The 19,546-nt window shown below is 57.1% G+C and overlaps 1 protein-coding gene across 1 annotated transcript in view; it reads left to right on the forward strand.

Moving 5' to 3' along the window:
• BCR (BCR activator of RhoGEF and GTPase) overlaps positions 1-19,546 on the forward strand; it is a 129,045-nt gene that overhangs the window by 71,308 nt on the left and 38,191 nt on the right. The window contains exons 4-8 of the mRNA XM_008250161.5: positions 478-663; positions 7,780-7,887; positions 12,153-12,213; positions 13,353-13,405; positions 15,826-15,966. Coding sequence (XP_008248383.4) covers positions 478-663; positions 7,780-7,887; positions 12,153-12,213; positions 13,353-13,405; positions 15,826-15,966 — 549 coding nt within the window. The remainder of the gene's footprint in view (positions 1-477; positions 664-7,779; positions 7,888-12,152; positions 12,214-13,352; positions 13,406-15,825; positions 15,967-19,546) is intronic.

Consider the following 19,546-nt stretch of genomic DNA (forward strand, 5'->3'; position numbering starts at 1 on the left):
GATGGTGAGCATGTTCCACCTCTGCAGAAATCTGATCCCCTCTCCCCACCGAGGGTCCGTGGGTCCGAGGAAGACTCAGCTGTCACCATTGCTGGGTTTGTGTGTGTGTGTGTCTGTGGGATTTTAAACATTCCAGCAGGAGTGAGCACTTAGCCTGGCATTCAAGACACCTGCATCCAAGGGCCCCGGCCTTGATTCCCAGCTCTGACTCTTGACTCCAGCTTCCTGCTGGTGCCCATCCTGGGAGGCAGGGACTTGGGCCCCTGCCACCCATGTGGGGGACCCAGATGGAGCTCTTGGCTCCTGGCTTCGTCCTCGGCCTGACCCCAGCTGTTGGCAGGCATTTGGGGGGAATGGACCAGCAGATAAAAATGAAATCCAAATAAATGAATCAGAGCAGACACTGTGTCACCGGCAAGCTGCAGTTTGTGGTACCAGGCACTTGCCAAACATCCTGTCACCCGTGCCCTCTTCCAGCCCATGAAGCCGCTGAAGGCCGCCGCCACCACCTCCCAGCCGGTGCTGACGAGTCAGCAGATCGAGACCATCTTCTTCAAAGTGCCTGAGCTCTACGAGATCCACAAGGACTTCTACGATGGGCTCTTTCCCCGCGTGCAGCGCTGGAGCCACCAGCAGCGGGTGGGCGACCTCTTTCAGAAGCTGGTGAGTGAGTCACGGCCTCCGCAAGGATGTCTGGGTGTGGGGTCCAGGCTGTCCTTTGACCCACAAGCATGGTAGAGAGTGAGGGGCAGGGGGCTAGGGAGGTGCCCCTCTGGTGCCCGAAACGCCAGAGGGCAGGGTGCTAGGCGGGAGAGGCCGAGGGGAGCATTGACTGCCTCAGCTTGGGACCCGTGAACCAGCCGGGAGTCCTCTGTTCTCCCCAAAGCTTGTTACATCACGGGATCCTTTCCAGCTGCAGCCAGTGTTACTCCAGGTCCCCGGTCTCCAAACTGGCACAGCCACTTCCTTGAAGTCGCCAAAGACCCGAGTGATGAGACAGGCAGGGGGCGGATTGGGGGTGGGGGTGCAGGTGCTGCCTGGAGTGGCCCAGGTGGCATAGAGCAGAGTTTATTGGTCTTTATTTCATTTTTGCAGTTTTTGGACTTAAAGGCCTTGACTCACTTCGGAGCTGTTGTTGTTGTTTGAAATGATTTGGTTAAAAAAAATCAAGAGAATAGAGAAGTTGCCCTCAGGTCCTGGGCTGAGAGAAGCAGCAAACACGGGATACTGTGCTGCCCCCAGCCCCCACTGGCTGCTATTTAGAACCTGCAGACAGGATTGAAACTGCAGGCTTTCTTTGTTTTGTTTTCTATGTTTTCGTCTTTGTTTTCTGAAGACTTAAGTATATATTTGAAAGGCAGAGTTACAGAGAGGGACATCACCCATTCACCATTTCACTCCCCAAATGGCCACCATGGCCAGGGCCCAGCCAGGCCAAAGCTGGGAGCCTGGAACTCCGTCGGGGTCTCCCATGTTGGGTGGCAGGGAACCAAGCACTCGGGCCATCCTCTGCTGCCTTGCCAGGCACAACAGCGGGGAGCTGGATCGGAAGTGGAGCAGCCAGGACCCCAGCCTGTGCTCATACAGGCTGCTGGCGTTGTTGGCGGTGGCCTAACCCGCTGCAAGCACCCTGGGAAGCAAGAATGACGGTGCTTCCTTGTGGGCAGCTGGAGAAACAGGAAGGGATTGGTGTGCCTGGTGCTGTAAGGAGGCCTGGTTCCTGTGTGACTGACCTCGGCTCTGATAGCTCTGGGTAGAAGGTGTGGCCGGGGGTGTGTACCGTCTCACTGAGCTGACGAAGCCCTGGGAGGCAGGTAGGCACAGCCTCCATTGCTATGTGAGGCGTTCTACAGAAAGTTCATGGACAGACCACGCAAGGATTTCAGAATTTTCTAAAGATTTCTTTATTTATCTGAAAGGCAAAATTAGAGAGAGAGAGCAACAGAGAGAGATCTTTCATCCATTGGTTCACCCCTTAAATGGCCACAACAGCCAGGGCCAGGCTGAAGCCAGGAGCCAGGAACCAGGAACTTCTTCCGGGTCTCCCACGTGGGTGCAGGGGCCCAAGCACTTGGGTCATCCTCCACTGCTTTCCCAGGCCATAGCAGAGAGCTGGATCGGAAGTGAAGCAGCCGGAACTCGAACCGGTGCCCATATGGGAAGTTGCAGGCGGTGGCTTACCAGTACTTTACTACAGTACCGGCCCCTCAACCAGATCTCGACTGCTCAACACCTGCCTCTAAATTATCCATTAATTCCATTTTTTGTATTTTATTTTGTTTTGTTTTCTTTCATGAACTTTGTGAAGTACCTTCATACAGTGAGGAGACTGAGGGTCTCCTTGGCTTTAACCCTTTATCTGCCTTGCTCCAAGTGGAATGCTCTTCCGCTGCTTTCAGTGGTGTAAAACCGAGGACAGGTGGCATTGAGAGGTGGAGTAAGGGCCTGGACTGGCCAGGAATCCACAGATGCTCTTTCACTCAGGACGGGTTAAGTCTCCTAAAGTCGAACCCCCGTAAGTCAGGACCCATCTGCATTTGGCTTTGGTGACTATAGGATCCCAGCTGTGGTTCAAGAAGTGGGAAATGGCAGAGGACCTCTGGGAAGGTGGGTCAGGGGGAGCCAGAGACGCTACTTTATTTTTTTTCTTATTTAAAGAATTATTTTATTTATTTGAAAGAATTACAGAAAGAGGTAGAGCCAGAGAGAGAGAGGTCTTCCATTCCTCTGGTTCACTCCCCAAATGACCATAACAGCCAGAGCTGAGCTGATCCAACGCCAGGAGCCAGGATCTTCTTCCAGGTCTCCCATGCAGATGCAGGGGCCCAAGGACTTGGGCCATCTTCTGCTGCTTTCCCAGGCTATAGCAGAAAGCTGGATAGAAAGTGGAGCAGCCGGGTCTGGAACCAGCACCCATATGGGATGCCGGTGTCGCAGGCTAGGGCTTTAACCCGCTGTGCCACAGTGCCAGCCCCCAGGGACGGTACTTTAAAAAGTCACAGGGAGTGGGTAGGTAGGGCGGTGGTGTGGCGTGGCCCGTAAAGCCACCACCTGTGAAGCCAGTATCCCATGTGAGCACCTGTCCCGAGTCCCAGCTTTCTCCAGTTCCCTGCTAATGGCCTAGGAAAAGCAACGGAAGATGGCCCAAGCGTTTGGGCCCCTGCACCCACATAGGAAACCCAGATGAAGCTCCTGGCTTCTGCCTGGCTCAGCCCTGGCTTTTGCAACCATCTGGGGAACAAACTGGCAGATGGAACCCCCCCATTCTCTCTCAACTCTGCCTTTCAAATAAATAAGTAAATTTTTAATACATAAGTAAATGTCACCAGGATCAGCACCATGAAGCATGGTGATGAAGGGACTGACAGGACATCCCGTTCCTGACATCGGCCAGGCCACAGCCAGGTCAGGCATCAGATTCAGGTGCACACCTAACTGAGACAAAGACAAAATAGAACTTGTCTAAAAGACAGAATCCGGGGAGGGACTTGGGGGGCAGGGTGGGGCGAAGGGCTGAACGCCCAGGCAGGGCAGCCATGTGTCTGTGAGAAGACGACCCCTAGGTGGGTCTACGTGGGCAGCAGGGAAGGCTCTAGAAGTAAGAGCCTGGCTGGCAGCTGTCTCCCAGCAAAGAGGCTGCCCTGGCACTGTGGGCCCCATCTGGGGTCTCCTCAGATCCCTGGATCTGATTCCAGGGTGGCCGGGGCCTCCTGTGCACTAGCTGGTTTCCGGAGTCTTCTCCCTCCCAAGGGAATCAAGTCCTTCAGGGGCAGCACTGGCCCAAGGCTCTCTGGGCCCTCTGCGTGCAGAGAGCACAGGGCGGCTATGAGGCTGTGGGGCTGTGAGGCTGGGATTTCCTGTTGGCCGTCTCCTTCCTCCACCCACCGCCGTGGACTATAGACACAGCAGACTCCAGGTGGGGGACACGGAGGAGGTGCTTGTCTATTCAGGTTCTCGCCTCCTGGGGCTCCTTTCCCTGTGCCCAGAGAGAGCAAGCAGGAGACCTACTTGTTCTGATCAGTACCCCTACTCCCTACTCTTGGAAGCTCCCCCACCCCCGAGCACTGTGTCAGCGATTTTAAATCCAGTGGCTTTCACTCAGCCGGAAGCCTGCTGAAGAGAATGGCATTGTTGGAAAAACATACAGGTAGTCTCTCCCCTTAAAGAACATCCTGAATTGCTCAGAAACTTTGGCCTTCCTCTCCCACCCCCCACGTCTTTAATATAATTTTAATAGAGTGATGAATGCCAGAACGTGGCATTTGCTAAGTTTCCTCTGGTTTCCCTGGTGACCTTAGGTGGCCTTGGTACGTCAGATGCGGCAGCAGGAAGGCTGGGGAGAGAGGCCATGAGGTGCTTGGCCTGGGCCGGATGCCAGGCTCCCCAAGGACAGATAGGCTGGGCCCTGCCCTTGGCCCTCTGGGACCAGCTCAACAGCAACCAGTGTCTTGGGCCCAAAGGAACTCGGGGTGCCCTGCCCAGCCTTGGTGTCCCCTTGAGGATCTGGGGGACTCGTGAGCTCCCAGGGCTGAGAAAGCCCACCCCGCCTTTGGCTGGGCAGCGGCTGCACAGGTGACTGCCCACTGCCAAGGAGTGTGTTTCTGGCTGAAGCTGTGTCAGCTTGGTTCTGGCTTCCCTAAGCATTTGAGACTTAGGGTCACAAGAGTAGGGTGGGGAACTCTCCTGCAACCTTCACACACAAGCGCCGATTGTAAAGCTCCACCGTGTGGGAACATGTGCACGCTACCCGCACACACTCACTCTGCCACTCACGTTTTCCCAGGATGCCTTGAGAGTAAGTTGCAGATGCCTGCCCTTGTGCCCTGAAATACTTCATTGTATATTCGCTGAGAACGAGAACATTCCTTTTCCATAACCCACAGTACAATTTGTCAAATGCAGGAGACTTGACAGTGTGGTACTGCCATTTAACACAGTCCATATGCAGATTCGCCCTGAATTAGCTCCGGATCAGGATCCAGGCTGGGACCATGTGATATACTTGGTTGTCATGTGTCTTTTTTTAAGGTTTATTTATGGGAACCAGTGCTGTTGCGTAGCCAGCAAAGCTGCTGCCTGCAGTGCCAGTGTCCCGTATGGGCACCAGTTCTAATCCCAGCTGTTCCACTTCCAATCCAGGTCCCTGCTAATGTACCTGGGAAAGCAGTGGAAGATGGCCCAAGTGCTTGGGCCCCTGCACCCACTTGGGAGACTCAGAAGAAGCTCCTGCTGAATCCTGGTTTCAGATTGGCCCAGCTGCAGCTGTTGCAGCCATTTGGGGAGTGAACCAGTAGATGGAAGACCTCTCTCTCTCTCTGCCTCTGCCTCTGCCTCTCTGTAACTCTGCCTTTCAAATAAATAAATATTTCTGGCCGGCGCCGCGGCTCACTAGGCTAGTCCTCTGCCTAGCGGCGCCGGCACACCGGGTTCTAGTCCCGGTCGGGGCGCTGGATTCTGTCCTGGTTGCCCCTCTTCCAGGCCAGCTCTCTGCTGTGGCCAGGGAGTGCAGTGGAGGATGGCCCAAGTGCTTGGGCCCTGCACCCCATGGGAGACCAGGAAAAGCACCTGGCTCCTGGCTCCTGCCATCGGATCAGCGCGGTGCGCTGGCCGCAACGCGTCGGCCGTGGTGGCCATTGGAGGGTGAACCAATGGCAAAGGAAGACCTTTCTCTCTGTCTCTCTCTCTCTCACTGTCCACTCTGCCTGTCAAAAATAAATAAATAAATAAATATTTCTTAAAAAAATCAAAATATTTTAAAAATTTATTTATTTGAAAGGCAGAGTTAGAGAGAGAGACAAAGATGCCTCCCATTTCTCCCCAGATAGGTGCAACAGCTGGAGCTGGGCTGATCTGAAGCCAGGATCCAGGAGCTTCTTCTGGGTCTCCCACATGGGTGCAGTGGCCCTAGGACTTGGGCCATCTTCCACTGCTTTCCCAGGCACATTAGCAGGGAGCTTCATTAGAAGTGGAGCAGCCAGGACGCAAACCAGTGCCCATTTGGGATGCTGGCGCTGCAGGCAGCTGCTTTAACCTGCTACACCATGGCATGGGCCCTTGTCACATCTCTGTAGTCTGCTTCCTTCTGAACCCGTTCCTTAGACTTAGCTTGTCATACGTGACTTTGACATTTGTCTGCTTTGTGCTTAGGAAGAGATTCAGGTTCTGTGTTTCCAGGGGGAAAAGTGGTGTCACAGCAGGGAGGCCGTGTCCCCAGCTCCATTTGCGCTGTTACTATGGCAGCTCCCTCTCTGATGTGCTGGAAGGGTGGAAGTGAGCTGCTTGGAACTTGTCACACCTGAGAGATGTGAGCTCCTTGAGTCGGGGGTGGAGATGTCACCCAGACTCAGCTGAGCTGTCCCAAATCCAGGCCACTTTTTTTTTTTTTTTTAAAGATTTATGTAATTGAAAGGCAGAGTTACAGAGAGAGGCAGAGAGAGAGAGGTCTTTCATCCACCAGTTCACTCCCCAAATGGCTGCAACGCCTACAGCTGGGCCAATGGAGCCAGGAGCTTCTTCTGGGTTTCCCGTGTGGTGCAGGGGCCCAAGCATTTGGGTCATCCTGCTCTGCTCTCCCAGGCCACAGCAGAGACCTGGATTGGAAGTGGAGCAGCCGGGACTTGAGCCGGTGCCCATACGGGATGCTGGCGCTGCAGGCAGCGGCTTTTCCCACTGTGCCACCGCACCGGCCCGGGAAGAATTCTTGAGTCTCATCTTTGCAGCTGTGAGGAAGGGTCTGGAAGTTGAAGGTGCAGTGACTTCTCAGGGTGGTTGGCATGGCAGGGCTAAGTCGTTCTTCCCCCACCCCTCCGCCTGCTGCTGCTGTTTCCTTCCAGTGCTCCCAGGAGCCTGCACGCAGCTCCTATAGGGAACCAGGCCAGACGACCAGACCGGGCCAAAGGCGCCTGGGTCCATCTGGGATCATCACCTGTGGAAACACAGAAGCCCGTACACATGTAAATGCACGTGGAAATAGAATTTAGGCTTGACACAGAGCAAACGCCAGGAGCAACGATGGGGAGCTCTGGACCCAGCCAGCGGATCCCCTGGGTCTGCCTCCCCTCTCCCCCTGGCCTGGGCTTGCTAGTCCTTGGTGTGGACTGGTTTCCCCACTGCCTGTCCCCAGAGGTGCTGTGGGGCCCAGTGATGGCGGTGGCTGCGTGCACACACACCCCCACCCGTCCAGGGAAGTCACTCCGATGAATGCCTGCCTCTGCCTCTCATAGCTGCGGCTGACAGGTGTCCCGCCTGCCAGGTGTGCTGCGGTGACACCTGGGCACTGGGAGCTCCTCTTCCCCTCAGGCAGCCCCACTGCTTGCTTCTTGCATGTCTGGAAGGATCTGACATGAACACCACAAATCCCCAGAGGCTGGGGGGCCTGACACCCCCTCACCCCACCCCGCCACGTCCTGGGTGGTCTCTGGAACCTAGAATGGGAAGGCCCCTCTCCACCCGACCTGTGCAGAGACAGCCTTCCAGATTCACCATCTGCCTTGAACCTGAGCCCCTGCCAGGGGTGGGGGGGCACGTGGGGGAGTCGGGTGGGAGGAATCAGCAGTTCTAAAAGGGCGTGGGTACCTGCTCAGCGCCGTGAGTCACTTCTCAACGTGTCACTTCGGAGAGGGAACCACGCTTGGTGCGTGGGGAGGGGAAGCAGGTGGGAGGCAGGGCACAAGGGAGCTGAGATCTCTGCAGCCCGTGCGTGGCCTGCCCTACCTGAGCCGTGCTCTGGAGCCCCCTGCTCACCTGCCCCCCCACCCCACTCTCTCTCTCCTCCCGCAGGCCAGCCAGTTGGGTGTGTACCGGGCCTTTGTGGACAACTACGGGGTTGCCATGGAGACGGCCGAGAAGTGCTGTCAGGCCAACGCCCAGTTCGCAGAAATCTCTGAGGTAACCGACATCGGGATACGGCTGGGAGAAGGGGCGCCGGCGATCCCCACCCCTACCACCATGTCCAAGGTCAGGCTGGCTCTGAGCCCCAAGCCCTCTCTCCCAGTTCTGCTAAGCGTGTCCTCTGGGGCCCCATGCCGGCCGGGGACACTTGTTGGGACCAGGCAGAAGGAGCAGTCCTGAAGTGCCTGGCTCCCAGGGGCCAGGGTCAGTTCTGGGGTCAGCCTACATCTCCGTCCGTGTTCTGTAACAGAACGCCTGAGATCTGTGTAGCTGGGACGTTGGCAGCGTGGGCGTCTGGTAACAGCATTCTTGCTGCATCCCGATGTTGATACGAGGCATTCCCTGGAGAGACAGGGCAAGCTGCTGGCTTGGGTCTGTCGCCTGCTTCTTCCAAAGCCTCTACTGCCAGCCTGGGAGCCCCGCCCTCAGGACCCCACATAGTCCTGATCACCTCCTGGAGACAACCCCCTCCTGCCGCCGCCACCTCCCTACATCAGCACCCGGACTTGGGGGCCAAGTTCCCAGCATGTTCCAGCCACCGTCTCACACTGTCTGTCTGTCTGTAGTGCAGAGTGTCCATGGTTCTGCCCCTGATCAATGTTAAGGACGAGGCCTGGATGGGGTCTCATCACCCGAGTCCCAGGGCTGACTTTGCACCTTGTCCCTGGAGGCTCCCTGGGTGTGCGTGGCCCTGTTCGAGCCCAGGAAAGCAGGTGTAGGTTTTGAGGGCTGGGACTACTGGGGAGCAGGCAGGAGGGAGCCAGGGTGCTGTTGCTGGTGCTCCTTGGTGGCCTGCATCGGGGAGAGAAAGCTCCAGATTGGAGCCTACACCCCCCGCCCAGGGCTGAGGCGTTGCTGTGTCCCTGCTCTTGGGCAGCCTTTGGGGGACTGGAACCTCAGACAGTGGAGGAGCAGGGGCTTCAGGAAGTTCCTGGACAATGTGTGGTATGAAATGCAGTTCAGAGTGGTTTTATACCCAACCAAATCAATAAATAAATTTTACAGCTGTGTTTGAGAGCTAGAAGTGGAAACAGACAAGAGAGCTGCCACATGCCGGTTCACTCCCCTAGATTCCTGCAACGGCCCCATGGGACCAGGAACTCCATCCGGGTCTCCCACATGGGTGGCAGGAAGCCAGCTACTTGGGCCATCACCGCTGCCTGCCAGGGTGTGCGTTAGCAGGAAGCTGGAGTCAGGTGCCTGAGGCAATGTTGAACCCAGGTACTCTGATGAAGGAAGGGTACAGGGACATTACCTGCTGGGCCAAGCACCAGGCAGTCCTTAAACTAAAAACTTCTTCCGTTTTTTCTTTCTTTCTTTTTTTTTTAAAGATTTATTTATTTGAAAGTCAGAGTTATACAGAGAGGAGAGGCAGAGAGAGAGAGTCTTCCATCTGATGTTTCATTCCCCAGATGACTGCAATGGCCAGAGCTGCGCCAATCCAAAGCCAGGAGCCAGGAGCTTCTTCCTGGTCTCCCACGTGGGTGCAGGGGCCCAAGCACTTGGGCCATCTGCTACTGCTTTCCCAGGCCATAGCAGAGAGCTGGATTGGAAGTGGAGCAGCCGGGACTAGAACTGGTGCCCTATGGGATGCCGGCGCTTCAGGCCAGGGCGTTTACCCGCTGCGCCATAGCACCAGCCCCTCATTCTGTTTTTCTAAGAACTTTTTGAAATACCTTCATGTTAGTACCTGGGACCCAGAAAGAGGAAGTGGAGGCCGTCCAAGGGTCTAGCAGTGAAGCTGGGACCAGGCCCACCCATAGGTCTCCATTTATCTGGACAGGGAATGTCCCCAACATTCCCCGCCCTGTCGGCGCAGTGGCCAGTGGCAGCTGGGTGGTGTCCCGCTCTGTGGGAGCCTGCTGTCACTCTTAACCTGCAGAATCACCACACTCTTGACTGCCACATGCCCTCTCCCATGACCCTGCATGGGAGTAGCAGCTTTAGAAAGAGAAACAGGCCGGCGCCGCGGCTCACTAGGCTAATCCTCCGCCTTGCGGCGCCAGCACACCGGGTTCTAGTCCCAGTCGGGTCGCCGGATTCTGTCCCGGTTGCCCCTCTTCCAGGCAAGCTCTCTGCTGTGGCCAGGGAGTGCAGTGGAGGATGGCCCAAGTGCTTGGGCCCTGCACCCCATGGGAGACCAGGAGAAGTACCTGGCTCCTGCCATTGGATCAGCGCGGTGCGCAGGCCGCAGCGTGCCGGCCGTGGTGGCCATTGGAGGGTGAACCAACGGCAAGGGAAGACCTTTCTCTCTGTCTCTCTCTCTCACTGTCCACTCTGCCTGTCCAAAAAAAAAAAAAAAAAAAAAAAAAGAGAGAGAAATAGAAAGAGCAGGGAGTCCCTTGGGACAGCAACTGGAGCAGTGCGGGGCGGGGGGTGGGGACAACACACCTGCATCCCACCGTACAGGTTCAAGTCCAGGTGATGACGGCTGAGGTCCTTGGGTCCCTGCCACCTACGTGGGAGGAGCCGAATGGGGTTCCAAGGTCCTGGCCTCAAGACTGGCGGAGTCCTGACTGTAGTAGGCATTTAGGAATGGGACTGAACCAGTAGGTAGAGAGCTCTCTGTCCCTTCCTCTCTGGTAAACTGAGAGCTGGGTGCGAGGCGGTATCCTGTTAGGCCAGAGTCTGCCAGGCTGGATTCTGGGGATGACAAAACGATTACACGTTATGTGAAAGGGGCTTCTCTGGGGTCACGCAAGTTTAGGAAACCTGAGGTTACACCAAGCCCCCTAAGCTTCCTGTAGACGAGGCTTCCCGGAGCTCCCGCACTGTCTGGGTGCACTGGGAGCGCAGGCTGCCTCCAGCCGCCTGACCTCAGCACCTCGCACCCTTGGGGAGCTGCTGAATCAGACCAAGAAAGGAACAGTGGGCCGGCGCCGCGGCTCACTAGGCTAATCCTCCACCTAGAGGCGCCGGCACACCGGGTTCTAGTCCCGGTCGGGGCGCCGGATTCTTTCCTGGTTGCCCCTCTTCCAGGCCAGCTCTCTGCTGTGGCCAGGGAGTGCAGTGGAGGATGGCCCAGGTGCTTGGGCCCTGCACCCCATGGGAGACCAGGAAAAGCACCTGGCTCCTGGCTCCTGCCATCGGATCAGCGCGGTGCGCCGGCCGCAGTGCGCTGGCCGCGGTGGCCATTGGAGGGTGAACCAACGGCAAAAGGAAGACCTTTCTCTCTGTCTCTCTCTCTCTCTCACTGTCCACTCTGCCTGTCAAAAAAATTAAAAAAAAAAAAAAAAAAAAAAAAAGAAAGGAACAGTGGCTGTGGGGGACGCTGAGCTCTCAGCAGAGTGCCAAAGTGCACGGTGGGGGTCAGCCCCGTGAGCTGGAGCATACTCCGTCTCTGCGGGGGAGGGGTCTCCTGTAGCATGAGAGGTTGGGAGAGCAACCTCAGCCCCCCGCCCGTGTCCTTTGCTAGTACACCCAGACCTGGGATCCTCAAAGCTGCTTCCCAGAGAGGCTCTCACCCACACAGGGTGGGGGAGGGGGTGGAGGCTCTTACGACTTCGTTTCTCTTTGCATCTTGGGCCATATCAGTGATGCCCTTGATGGAGCTGTGTTGAAACGTGGCCTGTCCAACCAAAAAGCCCTGGCCCCACCCCGGAAGTCTCATTTTTTTTAGTGAGCACATTTGCAGCCCAAGCGAGGCTGGGTGTGGGTAGAATCTGGTGCCAGCTCCATGGCAGCAGGCCCGCCCAGGGCCAAGTCCAAAGGTGAGCGCTCTTGGGAGCCAGCAGCTCCCCCACCCAGCCACCCTGCGTGCTGTCACGTGGCTCCAGGAAAGCAGTGGTGTGCAGTTAGCAAGGATGCTGCCATCTGCCTTGTTTGCAAGATTCTCTGTCGTTGGAAGTTCTCAGCCAGGGGTGATTTTGTCCCCAAGAATTGCTTAGCAGTGTTTGCACACACTTTTGGCTGTAGTTAACAGGAGGTCAGGGCTGCTACTGCACATGTAGGTCAAGGCCAGGGACTGCCCTGAGTCCTACAGTGCGTGCAAGACGGCTGCTCACCTGCCCAGGGTGTCCATGATGCCGAGGTTGAGGAACCCTGTCCTGTTGGGGGGCGCCCTGAGCACTCAGCTTGCCCGCGGGTCCCTGCTGTCCCATGCATCTCATTCGGCCACTCAGATCATACCCCTGCGGTTTGCCACGTCTGAGGTCCTCGACCATGAAAGAAGGCCGGAGCTTTCGGCTGGAAATCCCTGACTGTCTGTACCCAACCAGCACAGCCTTGGCCGTCCACATGAGCGTGTGCTCTTCTCTCTGCAGAACCTGAGAGCCAGAAGCAACAAGGATGCCAAGGACCCAACCACCAAGAACTCGTTGGAAAGTGAGTTTCTCCATGCCAAGACTCCTCTGTTGTCCACAGCTGGCCACTGACCACAGAGGGGCTCGTGGCTGGGAAAAACAAAACAGAAACCAGCCACTGTCTCCCTGTTGGGTCGCCCTCTGGCATCTAACCAATTCTAGACTTCAACTAGTGGGAGGTGGCACAGGAAAGGGCCACCCTGCGTGGGACCGGGCGGGGAGGGCCGTGGTCAGGAGCAGTTCGCCAGCAGCACTGCCCGTCAAGAAGAACGTTAGAGTCAGCGAGTGTCCCCAAACCAAGGGCATTTAAAAATGTCACTGTTGTGTTGTCCCCGATGCCCCCATAGGGAGGATTTCACTTTCCCTGTCTTTCAGATGACAGAACGGGGTGCAGGACACACATAAAGGAACCCACACAGGGCGCAGGGGTTGAATCAGAGGGGGCAGGCTTCCGGGGCTGCGTGCGACCTCACTCTGCTCAGCAAGTGGTATCAGGCTTGACAAATGGCTTCTGACTTCGGGTGGTTTAGGATGGCGTGTGGGTGGCCAAGCCCCCTCCTCGCCCACAACAGCACCCCTGGCTCCAGTCACCAGAGCTTCCCCATGCTCTGAGCCTCAGTCTTGCCATCTGTAAAATGAGGACAGCAGCCCAGCCCCTACTCCAGTCACAGGGCTCCTGTGCCGCTGGAGGCTGGGTGCCGCCTCCAGTGCGTTCCGATCCCAGGGCCACCTGTCCAACCAAGAGCTATGCCAGCATCCGAGTCAGCTCCTGCCCTTCTCAGAGCCAGGCCTCCAAAGCGTCCTGGGACTGACATTGAGAACAGCCTGCAGGTCTGCTCCCAGGGCACCTGCCAGGCTGGAGAGCAGGGCTGGTGAGGGTGGGTACTGGTCCTCATTGGGGTGCTGGCAGGCTCCTGCACCCCAGGCCAGGAGGCACATCAACACTCTGCCTTCTTAGTGATCACCGCCAAGTTAGCGTTGGCACTGCCCTCTCAGGGTGTGGCCAGCAGCCCTGGGCTTTCCCAGCAGGTGCTCTGGCCGTGGCCGTAGGGGCTGTACAGGGGGTGCGGATGATGGGGTTGGGGCTGCCGCCACCCCCTTGCTCTTATGGCAGGGGTGGGCAGCAGGTGGCCATCTCTCACCCTGCCCGTCTCTCCGTAGCCCTGCTATACAAGCCTGTGGACCGGGTGACAAGAAGCACACTGGTCCTTCACGTGAGTCACAGGGTCCCTCTGCAGCCCCAGGGCACCGCAGCCTCCCTAAGCCATGGTGGGGGGCTCCCCACCCCCAGGCCTCGCCAGGACCCCCTTCGCCTGGGGTCCCCGGCTTCCCCTGTCCCAGCTCTGGCTCTGGCATTTGTCTCTTCTCTGCCTTCCACCTTTATTGAGGATGTGGGGATGAGGTGCCACTGCCATCAAGGGCCCCATGGGGTGGGGTGCAGGGAGACTTAAGCAGCTCCACACGTGTCGCAGGTGTTCCTGCTGGGGCAGGTGCGGGCAGGGCTGGGGACTGGGGAGGGCACATCCTGTCTCACACAGGCAGGGGCTTGCAGGGGGAAGCTTTGTAGCTGCCACAGCCTGTGGGGTCCAAGGTGGCCGGGGCAGGGTACCGGTCAGGTCACCGTCTTGTAACCTGGGGAGCGCATGCAGCAGGGAGACACCCCCCTCTCGTTGCAGAATCACTGAAGGGATATCTTTTTAACACAGGGGTACTTCAAAAAGTTGGTGGAAAATGGAATTAAAAATGGGTTTATTTGGATATAGAATTTTTTTCATAATACATGGAAATTGTACATTATAAAAAAATGAAACATGGAATTCATAATTGGTCAGAAACAAAAATAAGCATACTTTTTAAAAAAATTATTTGAGGCCGGCGCCGCAGCTCACTAGGCTAATCCTCCGCCTTGCGGCGCCAGCACACCGGGTTCTAGTCCCAGTCGGGGTGCCGGATTCTGTCCCGGTTGTTCCTCTTCAAGTCCAGCTCTCTGCTGTGGCCCGGGAGTGCAGTGGAGGATGGCCCAAGTGCTTGGGCCCTGCACCCCATGGGAGACCAGGAGAAGCACCTGGCTCCTTGCTTTGGATCAGCGTGGTGCGCCAGCCACAGCGCGCCGGCCATGGCGGCCATTGGAGGGTGAACCAATGGCAAAGGAAGACCTTTCTCTCTGTCTCTCTCTCTCACTGTCCACTCTGCCTGTCAAAAAAAAAAATTATTTGAAAAGCAGAGAGACAGAGGGATCTTCATCCACTGATTCACTTCCCAAATGACCACAACAGCCAAGGCGGGGACTCCATCCGGGTCTCCCCCATGGGTGTCAGGCCTAGACACGTGAGTCATCCTCCTCTGCCTTCCCAGGCGTATTTAGCAGGGAGCTGGATGGGAAGTGGAGGAGCTGGGATTCGAACCAGTGCCCCTATTGGGTGTGAGCATTCTAAGCTGTGGTTCAACCCACTATATCACAGCACCTACCCCTAAAAAAACTCTTAATTCCATTTTCCACCAACAAGTGCCCTTGTCTTGAAAAACAAAACCAGGAAATAAAAATATCCCCAGAAGGCCCTAGTAACACACAGAGTTGCACATGCTTTTTTTTTTTTTTTTTTAATGATTTATTTATTTGAAAGGCAGAGAGTTACAGAGAGGCAGAGAGAGAAAGAGAGAGAGCTTCCATCCACTAGTTTACTCCCCAGATGGCCACAATGGCCAGAGCTACGCCTATCCAAAGCCAGGAGCTTCTTCTGGGTCTCCCATGCGGGTGCAGGACCCCCAAGGACTTGTCCCCTCCCAGGTCATAGCAAAGAGCTGGATGGGAAATGGAGCCTCCGGGACTCAAACCAGCGCCCATATGGGATGCTGGCACCACAGGCAATGGCTGCACCCGCTACGCCACATAACACTGGCCCCATTTTTTTAAAAAGTTACAGCAATCCACGGAAGTGTGTGAGGTTCCCACTTTACCCCCATACTGACCAACGGGAGCACCTGTTAGGTGTATGCAGCAGGTGTGGCTCTGTGCATTTTCTACTCCATGTCATTTCACAGAGGTTGCTGCACTTGGGCCCACAGGGCGCTGCCTCCTTCTCTCTCAAGCTGCGTGGTATTCTGTTGTGTGGATGGCTCATGGGTTCTTCCTGTGCTCCCATGAAGAGTCTTTGGATGGAGGGGAATGAGACGTGAGATGAACTGGTTGGCAGGCTCTGGCCCCGGCAGCCTCTGGCCCTCTGGCAGGGTTGGTCCCCGCCTCAGGTGTGGGTGTCTGGGCCTCATGACAGAGAGAAGCCAGCCCGTCAGTGTCAGCCGGAGTGCCTTCCTCTGCTCACTTTCCATCTCTCCAGCTTCCCTTTGCAAAGAAGTTTGGGATCTGGGGGGTGCTTTATGAGCACTGTGCAGGCAGCAGGGGTTTGGCGTGTGTCTGTCAGAGCACCCTTGGGGCCCACCTCCAGGAGGGTCCTCACACAGGCCCCCCGCCAGGGCCCTCCCAAGAGGCAACAGCAATGCCCGGGGAGCTGGCGACTCTGAGCGCCGTCCGGTGAGGGCGTGGGTGTGCGGTTCTCACACTGTGGGTGGCACTGGTACTGCTCTCTGTCTCACTGGAGTCTCCTGGTTCCCCGCCTACTCCCCCTACCCCCTACAGGACCTGTTGAAGCACACTCCCCCCAGCCACCCCGACCACCCCCTGCTGCAGGACGCCCTCCGCATCTCGCAGAACTTCCTGTCCAGCATCAACGAGGAGATCACACCCCGCAGGCAGTCCATGACGGTGAAGAAGGGAGAGGTGAGCGGGGTCCCCGGGCTGAGGGACGCAGAACACCCGGGTCCCCCAGACAGCTCCGCCCAGGGAAGCTTGTTGGCTTCAGGGTCTTGCTCTGTTGGCAAGACATGGCATCACAGGGCAAGAGAGGAAGAAAAGAGGTCTTCTGTGGCTGTGGCTCAAGGTCAAGGGCACCTACCTGGTTGGTGATGGGTCTCCACGCTGGCTCGGTCCTGAGGGCTGCCTAGGCCATCACAGGGCAAGGGACAAGGTATGCGTCCATGTTGGGCTCTTTCTTCCTATAAAGCCACCACGACTCAATCTTGGGGGCTCCGCCCCGGTCACTTTATCTGATCCCAGTCACTTTCCAAGGCTCAGGCCTCCAACACCAGGGTCAGCTGCACCCTCCCAGCACCTCCCAGTCAGCATCATTCCATGGGCAAGGGCTTAAGGCGGGGAAGGGGTCAAACCACAGCAGGGACCACAGCAGGAAAAACCCGGGCAACATCGGGGTGGATGTGTGGGAGCGACCGTCACCAGGCCTCGCTCGAGCGCCTCGCTGTTTTCCCGTCAGAGTGGTTCACAGAGTTTTTCCCCACACTCTGGCCAGCTCGGGGTCCCCAGCCAAAGAGACCCACTTCCTCTTACCTGGAATCACCTACTTCCTGTCACTGAAACACAGTTAACGCCGGATTGAAGGATTGGCAAGAGGGGGCCCGGGGAGGGGTCCGTGGTTTGTGATGGAGACTGGAGAAGGGCTCTACAGCTTGACGTCGCTTCATTCCGGAAGCTTCCCGGCCCTGCCCACCACAGCCTCTCATGCTGTCCTCATGCTCATTCTGGTCTCAAACGTTTGCTCCCTGGCCAGCAAGTGGCCACCAGTTGGCCCATGGAGGGGTGATCCCTTAGGTGCCTCTACTGCAGAAAGGGAATGAGTTCTCATGGCTCGGAGAGGTCTCAGCCTGACCTGCACCCTGCGTCCCGAGCTTTCCATGGTGCCTGGCTAAGCCAAGATGACCAATCAATGCCCATACTCATGATGTCCTGCTTGCTCTACCTCCCAGCTGGTCCAGGAGCAGACATTACTAATCAATCAGGAGACAGGAGCGCATGCGCACACGCGCACACACATCCCTGGCCCTGCCGGGGATGGATCCACAGGCTGTGTCCACACACACACCCCTGCAGAGATGGGTCCACAGGCTGTGTCCTGTTAGAATTTGCAGCTGGGGGGAGGGGCTGAGCTTTGGAAGCTCCCCCGCCTTGCAGCCATCTTCCTGAGGTGTGACACTGCTCGTCAGGTTCCCAGTGGCACCGTGCTCGAGTCTCATGGTGACTCCCTGCCATCAGAGGCTTCCTTGCACTGAACGGGTAGAGCAGCTGCAGCTCAGAGGGGCTGAGTGCCTTGCCCCTGGGCACACAGCCACTCAGCAGCTAAGCCGGGAGGTGAGGCCAGGTGTCCACTGTGTGCACCCCTGGTGTGTTGTGCTCTGATTCCTAACCCCCCCTCCCAACTGGTGAACGAATCGGACTTGTCCAGCCCTGCTCCTGTGCCTGCATTACCAGGGGTTACCTGGAGGAGGCTGGGTCCCTTCGCGTTCTGTTTCTAGCTTCCCTGGCAGCTTTGCAGCAAAAACAAAGATGCCTGCCTCGGCCTGGGTGTGCAGGGGTGCTCCCCTCGACTTCTGCCAGGAGCTGGCCAGGTGCCCCGTCTGGGCTGTGCCTAGGCACTCCAGGGCATCATGGAGAGGGGCCAGCAGCCTCAGCCCCCAGCACCCACTGTAGTTCCAATGACCTCATCATCTTGGGCCGCTGTGGTGGCTCCAGGGCAGTGCTCCCTAAGGGAGGGTGCCTGCGCGACAGCACAGGGACCAGGAGCAGCAGGCTCTGCCCGGGAGAATGGCCTTTCTCAGCCTCTCCGGAAACATCTAAGTCCAAGGACCCCGCAGGCACGTTTTCCTGCCATCCCGAATCCTGTGGGCTGGTGGGTGGGTGCTCATTTGTTTAGCGCAGTTGGCTTCACCGTCAGATCGCCGGCTCCCCACTGCTGGGTGATTTCCCCGGCGTGGCTGCTTGTCTGTCCGCTCTGAGCCCTGCACAGCCTGCTGCTTGGACTCGGAAGCATGTGGGTTGATCTGGATTGGAGGTTTTGTTTCCCAAGAGCTGGCCAGGCACTGGCTGCAAAGCCCGTGTCAGAAAGCAGCCCAAGTGTTGGGCCCCCACACCCACACGGGAGACCCGGAAGAAGCTCCTGGCTCATGGCTTCAGCCTGGCTCAGCCCCAGCCATTTGGAAAGTAGACCCACAGATGGAAAATCTCTCTCTCTCTCTCCTTTTCTCTTTGTATCTCTGCCTCTCAAATAAATAAATCTTAAAAAAAAAAAATGAAAAAGCATTGGAGAGGCTGGACCTAGAGGCAAAGCTGGAGAGGGCAGTGCCCAGCCAAGGGCAAAGACCAGGGAGGGGTGGGGTCCCTGGCTCCTCCAGACATGGAAGAGCAGCATATATAGGATGGGACTGGGCCTAGATTATTTTTTTATTTGAGAGAGAGCGCTCCCATCTGCTGGTTCAGTCTCCCAACTGCTCATAATGGCCAGGGGAGCAAAGCCAGGAGCGGGGATCTCAGCCCAGGGCTCCCACATGGGTGACCAGGGGATTCAGTCGCTGCCTCCCAGGGTCCACATCTGTTTAAGGTTTATTCATTTATTTAAAAGACAGTGACAGGGCCAGTGCTGTGGCGCAGCAGGTTAACACCCTGGCCTGCAGTGCCAGCATCCCATATGGGCACCGGTTCGAGTCCTGGCTGCTCCACTTCCGATCCAGCTCTCTGCTGAGGCCTGGGATAGCAGTGGAAGATGGCCCAATTCCTTGGGCCCCCTGCACGTGTGTGGGAGACCTGGAAGAAGCTCCTGGCTCCTGGCTTCAGATCTGCCCATCTCTGGCTGTTGTGGCCAATTTGGGAGTGAACCATCAGATGGAAGACCTCTCTCTCTGCCTCTCCTCTCTGTATAACTCTGACTTTCAAACAAAATAAATAAATAAATCTTTAAAAAAAATAAAAGAGTGACACAGAGAAAGAGATATCTCCCATCCACTGGGTCAGTTCCTAAATGCCTGCCAGGCCCAAACTAGGAGCCGGGAGTTTCAGCTGGGTCTCCTTGTGGTGGGACGGAGCTGGAACCTGCTGCATGGCTAGGCTCTGTGGACTGAGCGGGGGCATCGTGGGTCCTGCTCTCGTCACATAGGGCCTGAGCCCCAGAAGGCACTCAGCAAACCTGAGCTCCCAGAAACCAGCCTCGTGCTTCCCAGGCCCCTGGAATTAGCCACAAGAGGCTTTCCTGGGGACCAGGACGTGAAGGTTTGCTCCGCAGGAGAAACCAGTGAGCCAGAGAGCAGGTGAGAGGGAGGACGACTCGGGCAGGACCCTCAGCCTCATGCTCAGCCTCCCTGCACAGGTGTTCCTTCCTCCCAGCCACCTGCTGCACCTCTGCGGTCTGCCCACCCAGGTAGAGCCAGGGTCAGCTCTCCAGGGGTGCAGGCCTTGCTCTGGACTCGCTGGCCTCCATGGCCAGAATGGGCCAAATTCAGCCCCTACTTGGAGCAAG

This window comes from Oryctolagus cuniculus, chromosome 21 (assembly GCF_051225735.1).
Source record: "Oryctolagus cuniculus isolate XC-2025 breed Fujian yellow rabbit chromosome 21, ASM5122573v1, whole genome shotgun sequence".
Lineage (NCBI taxonomy): Eukaryota > Metazoa > Chordata > Mammalia > Lagomorpha > Leporidae > Oryctolagus > Oryctolagus cuniculus.